Source organism: Lolium rigidum, chromosome 1 (genome assembly GCF_022539505.1).
Source record: "Lolium rigidum isolate FL_2022 chromosome 1, APGP_CSIRO_Lrig_0.1, whole genome shotgun sequence".
Classification (NCBI taxonomy): Eukaryota; Viridiplantae; Streptophyta; class Magnoliopsida; order Poales; family Poaceae; genus Lolium; species Lolium rigidum.
The window spans coordinates 6,744,377-6,752,713 of record NC_061508.1 but is presented as its reverse complement, the minus strand read 5'-3'; the positions used below and the strand labels follow the sequence as shown (position 1 = coordinate 6,752,713).

The 8,337-nt window shown below is 48.8% G+C and overlaps 1 protein-coding gene across 1 annotated transcript; it reads left to right on the top strand.

Moving 5' to 3' along the window:
• The first annotated feature begins 2,554 nt into the window (after positions 1–2,554).
• LOC124703533 lies at positions 2,555–4,235 on the top strand. The gene has a single exon (XM_047235749.1). The coding sequence runs from the start codon at positions 2,555–2,557 to the stop codon at positions 3,851–3,853; it is 1,299 nt and encodes a 432-aa protein (XP_047091705.1). The 3' UTR covers positions 3,854–4,235.
• Positions 4,236–8,337: the final 4,102 nt, after the last annotated feature.

The window sequence follows — 8,337 nt, the reverse complement described above, 5'->3', positions numbered from 1 at the left end:
GTGTTTGTTTGCAAAGAACAGAAAGAACAATGATTGCAAGAGAATGTACTCAGATGTAAAAGAATGGACCGGGGTCCACAGCTCACTAGTGGTGTCTCTCCAATAAGATAACTAACATGCTGGGTGAACAAATTACAGGTGGGCAATTGACAAATCAAGATTCAATACATATCAACGATGATTACTATGTGATTTAATCAGTAGCATTACGACAAAGTACATAGACCGCTATCCAGCATGCATCTATGCCTAAATAATCCACCTTCGGGTTAGCATCCGCACCCCCTCCAGTATTAAGTTGTAAACAACAGATAATTGCATTACGTATGGTGCGTAATGTAATCAACACAAATATCCTTAGACAAAGCATCGATGTTTTATCCCTAGTAGCAACAACACATCCACAACCTTAGAACCTTCTGTCACGATCCTAGATTAAATGGAGGCATGAACCCACTATCGAGCATAATTACCCCCTCTTGGAGTTACAAGTATCAACTTGGCCAGAGCCTCTACTAGCAACGGAGAGCATGCAAGAACATAAACAACACATATATGATAGATTGATAATCAACTTAACATAGTATTCTAGATTCATCGGATCCCACCAAACACAACATGTAGCATTACAAATAGATGATCTTGATCATGTTAGGCAGCTCACAAGATCTATAACAATGATAGCACAAGCGAAGAAGACAACCATCTAGCTACTGCTATGGACCCATAGTCCAAGGATGAACTACTCACGCATCAATCCGGAGGCGGGCATGATGATGTAGAGCCCTTCCGGTGATGATTCCCCTCTCCGGCAGGGTGCCGGAGGCGATCTCCTGAATCCCCCGAGATGGGATTGGCGGCGGCGGCGTCTCTGGAAGGTTTTCCGTATCGTGGCTCTCGGTACAGGGGTATTCGCGACGAAGGCTATATGTAGGCGGAAAAGTAGGTCAGGGGGCGTCACGAGGGGCCCACACCACAGGCCGGCGCGGCCAGGGCTTGGGCCGCGCCGCCCTGTGGTCTGGCCACCTCGTGGCCCCACTTCGTTATCCCCTCGGTCTTCTGGAATCTTCGTGGAAAAATAGGACCCTGGGCGTTGATTTCGTCCAATTCCGAGAATATTTCCTTACTAGGATTTCTGAAGCCAAAAACAGCAGAAAACAACAACTGGCGCTTCGGCATCTTGTTAATATGTTAGTGCCGAAAAATGTATAATAATGATGTAAAGTATGTATAAAACATTCAAGTATTGTCATAAAAGTAGCATGGAACATAAAAAATTATAGATACGTTTGAGACGTATCACGGTGTAGGGGTGGCGGAGGCGACGAGGAATCAGTGGTCGAAATCGAAGCATCGGAGACGGTGGGGAAATCGACGATGGTACACAAACCTCCCTGTCGATCTATGCCTCGTCGGCGGCAGAGGAACTGCCGAGGGGAATGAACTGAGACGAGAGAGAGTGATAGAAGGAAGGAGGCGGTGAGGGATATTTATAGCGCATGACACGGACCGACGCGGCGTCTCACGTAGCTTCTCCACCCGTGCAAGAAATCGCCACTTTGCACTCCATGGGGCTTGCCTCCATATAAGCGGCCAAATCAGGCATACCACTAGGGCCTAATCCCGAACTGCTTTAACACGTGCGGATCCAGATTTTGAGAGAACCAAGGCATCCATCACTCAATTTTTTGGCACCCAAAACTTGTTTAGAGCCTTAGAGGTGGTGCGATCTACTCCCTCCGTCTCGGTTTAACAGGCATACACACAGTTTATGATAAACTTTGGCTATTGATTTGGTGAACATAATATAAATTTTATGTCTACAAAATATATATCATTAGATTCGAATGCAATTTTTTTCCAATAATATAATTTTTATGACATATATTTCATATTTTATTGACCAAAATAATTGTCAAAGCCATTTTTAAAACTACGTGCGTGTGTTAAACTAAGACCGAGATGGAGAGAGTACCAATCATGGCCTAGGGGCGCGTTTGGTTGACGTTTCCGTGGAGCCATGCCCCAAAACAACGCACGTTCTTGGCCCAGTGAAGTCTGGCCCGTTCGAAACGGTGCAAAAGACGTTGTTCCCACTTTGTTTGGTGGGCTGGGCTGAAATTTTTAGGCTATGAAGAAATTTTGGGCTGGTTGTTTGGTTATGGTTGCGTCCTGTATGCATGTGAGGCTGCCATGTGAGGGTCCAATAACCTGGCACTGAAAACCAAGGGAATCTTCACACAGTTTCGTTCAACGGGCCTGATGCCGGAGAAACGCCACATTCAAGCGTAGCTGTGAAGCCTGACCCGAGATCTTTTTCCATTGCTTTAAGGTCCATGTTATGGAAACAGTTTTAGACCATGTGTTTTGGTTGTCCACATAAAAAGAAATTTTTTCTCACCCCTTACCAACTTCCATGCAGGCTGCCAAACGCGTCCTAGGTGTGAAACCTTGTTTTGCTATAGTACCCTGCTACCATTTGTGCTGCTCCACTGTTCCACTCCGCTACTCCCAAATCTCGTCTCTCCGGCCGCCGGCCGCCACGCCCAAACCGATGGCCTCCCCTTTGCTTACCCCTACTCCGACGCCACCGATCGCCGCCCTACCTCCGCCACCACCGGAAGCCGACGCCCCCTCGTTGCCCCCTAGCTCTGATCCCCCTTCTCCGCTCTCGGAGGCGCCGCAGGCGTCCCTCCCCGGCGACCTCCTGGAGGACATCTTCCTCCGCCTCCCGACCACGACGGACCTCGCGCGCACCTCCGCCGCCTGCGCGTCGTTCCGCGCCATCACAACGGCGCTCCCCTTCCGCCGCCGCTTCCGGGCCTTGCACAAGCCCCCCGTCCTCGGCTTCCTCCGCGACGACTTCTACCCGGCCCAGCCTCCCCACGCCTCCGCCCCGGCCGCCCGCGCCCTCGCGCAGGGCGCCGACTTCACCTTCTCCTTCCTCCCCGACGCCGCCTGCTGGAGCCCCCGCGACGCCCGGGACGGCCGCGTCCTCTTCTCCGCCGTCCCCAGCTCCCACGGCCGCGGCAACTTCGCGGACGCCACCTCCCCCACTTTCGTGGATCTCGTGGTCGGCGACCCCCTTTCCCGCAGGTACGTCCTCATCCCGCCCATCCCCGACGACCTAGCGGCCTCCGTCGAGCAATGCGGCATGCTGGATTTCGAGCCCTTCCTCGGTCCAGCCAGCGCCGAGGATCTGAGCAAGGAAGAACCTCCGTTCAGAGTCATCGGCAAGGTGCTGTGTGATACCAAGGTCGCTGTCTTCGCCTTCTCTTCGCGCACCGGTAAATGGCGCAGCCACGGCTCAACCGAGCTGTCCAAAGACTTTGCGCTGGATGCCTTGTTTGAACGGCGCCACTACGTGCAGGGCTGCTTCTGCTGGCTGTTGGAATGGGTGGAGAAGTTGCTCATCCTTGATGCGAATGGGATGGAATTCTCCATTATTGACCTCCCACCCGGCACCGATGAGAGACGGTTCGCCATCTTAGAGGCAGGACAAGGCAGGATTGGGTTGTTAAATATTTGTAGGGACACGTTTGATTCGTACTACAAGAATTTGCAAAACAAAGGCGATGGCGCCGAGGAGTGGCAACGCAGCTCGGTAGACCATCCCTTGCCCGACTATCACTGGCGCATCATAGGTTCAGATGAGGAGTACATACTCCTGAGAGGGATTTCATTAGCCTGGCCTTGGTTCGGAAACAATTCTTCTGAGAGTCCCGATATAGAATATTTTGCACTAGGGCTCAAGGAATTGATACTCGAGAGGATGTATGTGACGAAGCACAAAATGTTGCATGCTCACCTGTATAGAGGCTTCCCACCACAGTTCTCGGCACCCAGTATATGAATGGTAAACTTGCTACCGTATACCCCCTTTATTTTCAGCAGTTGGGATGTTTCTTATGGTGTTGATGTGCTTCGCCATCCTTGTTCCAATAGCGCACTTTCTCCTTGTGCACCAAAATTATCTTTGTGCACCAAAATGAAAACATTTCCTAAAATTTTGAGATACTGTCTTTCCAGTTTATGGTAATATTGTTTCCAAAAGTACTATTGTCTTATTGTGCGGTTTCATGTTGTTATTTTGTGTTCGTTTGCCAAGATTTAGAGCACATTGTTCTCATGTTGGAATTGGGTGGTGGTGTGGTGTCTGTATTGCAGCTGGAGAAGAAGGTGAACGAGGTGGCAGCCTGGCAGGCGTTAGAACGGAGCATGGCGGTGGAGAACAGAAGTCTGTTGGTGGCGGCAGAGCCACTACAAAGGGATGACCGACCTTATGCGTCAGTTTGGCATTACCATGTGCCAGGTGGACTTTTCTTGGGACATGTCTTGACCCATAACTAGTGGGTTCATGCTCTTGCGTTTGCTGGCTTAGTCATTTTATATCTTGCATCCTGGAGCATGTTTTAGGAAGTTGGCTTGGTGCTGAAGTTTAGTAGGATTTCGTACTTGATAGATCCGATCCAAATATGGCAACCTAGATTTTTTTCCATTGCCGGTAGCATGTAAGATCAGCTCAGCTGATGAACTAACATTGACAGAGGTTATGTTGACTGGTGCTTTGAAGGAGGCTACAATAGAGCAGACGGTGGTTCTGCTATCTTGGTTTGTTTGGCAGGATTAGCTTCATAATGCCCCCCCCCCCCCCAAAACCATTAGAGGACTAGCTTTTCTACCAGTTGCAAGAAATAGGATGAATGGTAGGTAACATTCATAGTGCTAAACAGCATATCATATTGATTGTTGTTGCCTTGTGCAGTTCTCTGTTCTTTTCTAGGATTCAGTTTCCTGTTGCTCGCCCATTGTCGACAACAGCTAGTTTAGTTTCAGTTAGCAACATTCTTCAGTTAGGCCTAGTGCTTGTTTCGGCTTGACTAGCTATAGGATGGCATGTCAAAAACGGTCAGCTGATCAGCAAGTTAGAAGTAGTCCACGTGCTTCACGGTTTGATCGTGGGATGGCACAATTGTGGTGGATTGTGGCGCGTGTTTTGCTCAGGCTGTTGGTGCCGTTTTCTCTGTAACTGAATAAGAGGAAGAAAGATGGAAAAGTTGCAAGTTGAACGCAACACAAAAGAAATACTCTCGACTCTCTCTCTGTTCTTCCTGGCATTGTTTTTGATCCTGTGGTAACAATTGTGCCATGTTGGTGCTATAGCAGCATTTTAGCGTCAGAATTGGATCCTAGTGCCCAGAAGTCAAACCTATTGTTCTAGCCTTGTCGATGATGACTGACAAATGCAGATTGATGTGGAGACTTTTGTAAACTCTTTCGAATCAGGTGTAGTGGAAGTTGTTTATTAATGAAGCAGTGGTCCCAATTCCACTAAGTCATGGAGATGACCCAAGTATTTGAAGGCAGCTTGATCAGGGCCATCAGTAGGCTCGAGGATTTCATGAATTTGTCCGGACTTGGTGGTGGGATTGACTTCCAGTTTTTCCAGGGATTCATGGATTGTTGACTGTCTTTAACATTTTTGTGTGAGCATTGTGAATTGAAGAAAAAAGGATGCTGGATGAGCAGGCACTGAGTCCCATGTCAGCGCTGGTTAGTTTCCATGCGAGCTGTGTTTGAGGATGTGGTAGGCCGTAGATAGGCTCTAAATGGTGATTGAGTATGTAATGGCAATTCAAGTATTCTGGTTGTTTTTTTGGTGTATCTTGGTAGCCAGTGATTGAGTAAAATTTTTTTTGGCAAGTATGTAACCAGTATGGCCTTGTAGGTTGGTTTCTTTATGCAATTCAACCACAATCTCAGTTTGGATGACACATATTTTCCTCTCCGACGTGATAACGTGAGTCTCTCGTTTGTAGCTTTCAGCTCGTAGGCAATGAAAGCTTTTAGTTTTCATCTAAGAGCACTCGCATGATATGCATTCTGTTTGTAGTTTTCAAATAGGCTATAAGATCATACGTATAAGGTTTCAAAAAATTGACCTCAGTTGTTTGACAACATCTTATAAATGAATAGCCTGTACAAAATGAGATACTTTTTTTTGACATAAGACTTGTACAAAAATGGAATTATCACAGAAACATATGTAGTCGTGACCTAAGCTGGTCTTAGAAACAAGAGTCCGTACAAAATGAGATACTTTTTTGACATAAGACTTGCACGTGCAATAATGAAATTATCTCAGAAACATATGTAGTCGTGAGCTAAGCTGGTCTTAGAAACAATAGTCTGTACAAAATTCAGATCAATTAGTATTATGAATCGTAGAAATGTTAACGATGTTACAGATCTCACACAACCACAAACTTTGTCCAGAACACGAGCAGTACGTAGATCGCACTTAATTAAGAAAATCTAAGAGCATCTCCACTCGTCTCCCCGAGAAGCCCCCACGATCATTTTTTTTCATCCGGACGGCGAAAAACGGCCCAGTCAGGCCCCTGGTTACTCGTTTTGGTCCGGATTTGAGCCTATTTTCGTCTGGACTCCCCATGCCATCCTCGGTTTTCCGGGGGTCTCCCGGGGACTCCGGATGGACGAAAACAAGTCGTCTGGCCCATCATCAGTGGCCATTAGCGAAATAATTGCCACGCCCACGCCTCTCCACGCCCACGCTAGCCGCCGGGGCCGCACTCCGCTGTTGCCCCTTGCCCCGCGCGCCGCCGCCCGCCCCTGGCCCCGCGCTCCAACTCCCGCCACTGGCCCCGGCGCCGCCGCCCGCCCCTTGCCTCGTGCGCCGTCGCCGCAGCCACCTGCGCGCCGCCGGCCTTGGTCCTGCGCGCCACCGCTGCCCCTTGCCCCGCGCGCCGCCGCCGCCCCTTGCCCCGCGCGCTGCCGCTGCCGAGCGTGAGGACGGGCGGGTCCTCCTCGTCGGGCGCGCACACGACGCCGGCGTAGGCGCACGGAGTGGCGGCGGCGTCGTCCCAGGAGTCGAAGAAGCGCGGAGAAGGACGACGCGTGGCGGCGAAGAGGAGGCTTGGGCGAGGCACGGCTGGGAAAACCCTCCTCCCCAGTGCAAAAATTCATTCGGATTAGGTTCATCCGGACGGAAATTTGGCCCCGGGGAGTTCCAACGAGTGGAGATGCTCTAACAGTTTCGAAATACAGCTTGTGGCTAACACTGCCCGAGAAGAGACATTTGCCTACCGGTGTTCAAAAATCCAGAGTATCAACTTTTTTTAAGAAAAACATAGTACAACGCATATACAAATAGGTAGAAACACTCGAACGAAATCGATCTAATCTATCTTCCGTCCGCCTCTCTCTCAGCCGCCGCCGCCGCCTCAACCCTAGCCGCCTCCAGTTCATCCTCCTCCATAGATTGGTTCCCCCTCCTCCGGTCGGCTTCGCCGGCGTCAGGAGGAGTGGGGAACCCGATCTATGCGTGGAGTTTCGAATAAAAGTATTGTTTTTATTAGATTATGTTAGGATTTTGGTAGCCGCCTTCTTGTTGGTTTTCCCTCAATGGAGATGGCATCGTCTGCAATAAGTGATCTTCAACCTTTCGTTCGGCGACGAGATCTTCTTCCCGGCGTCAATGGTGGTGTTGAAAAATCACAATTTTCTAGGTATGGGCCTTCGGATCTTGCTTCGCCAGATCGATTTGGGATCTTTTGTCATTGTTGCCGCGAGGAGGATTATCCTCGCAGTTTTTGTCCCGGCTGCTACGTCCTCGACAATGGTGATTCGTACTCTCGGCTCTCCATCGACGACGATAAAGCTAGTCGGTTATTATTCCCTGACATACTGGTGTTGGTACTCTTGCCGATGTTGTATGACTGCTTTAATGGTTGCGTGCGTGCACGCAGCCTTGGCATTGCGGCTCAAAAAATTATGGGAGAACTTTCGTCGGTATCTACAGGTCTATGGTTCGTTATCTATCTTTGGCTGCCTTCAGAAGAGTACAAGATTGTGTTCGGAAGAAGAAAGAAATTGAAGACCTCGAAGATTTATTACTATCTTTTAGACTTTATTTTGTAATCGTTGGAGTCAGTTCATGTATCTCTACCATGTACTATTTGTTGCTATGAATATATATGGTTTTGATTGTCAAAAAAAAAAGGTAGAAACACTCGAACGAACCCACGCGCACCATATCTTTATGAGCACCTCCAAAAAAAGCACCTTCGAACCGAGTTCAAGACTAAACCGACGTGTCTGGAGATTGATGAAGTCACCACATGTGTCTCTCTATGGATGGAAATATTGCCTCTCACTAAACTTTGTTTGGTGTTTATAAGATACTAAGAGCATCACTAGCAAAGCCCTTAAAATAAATGATTTTTAAGGGCTCAGGCGTTTCCCGTGGCCCAGATCAGTGCCCCTAAAAATGTATACATGTAAAAAAATTAGAGGTCCAACCCATTTTTGGCTCGT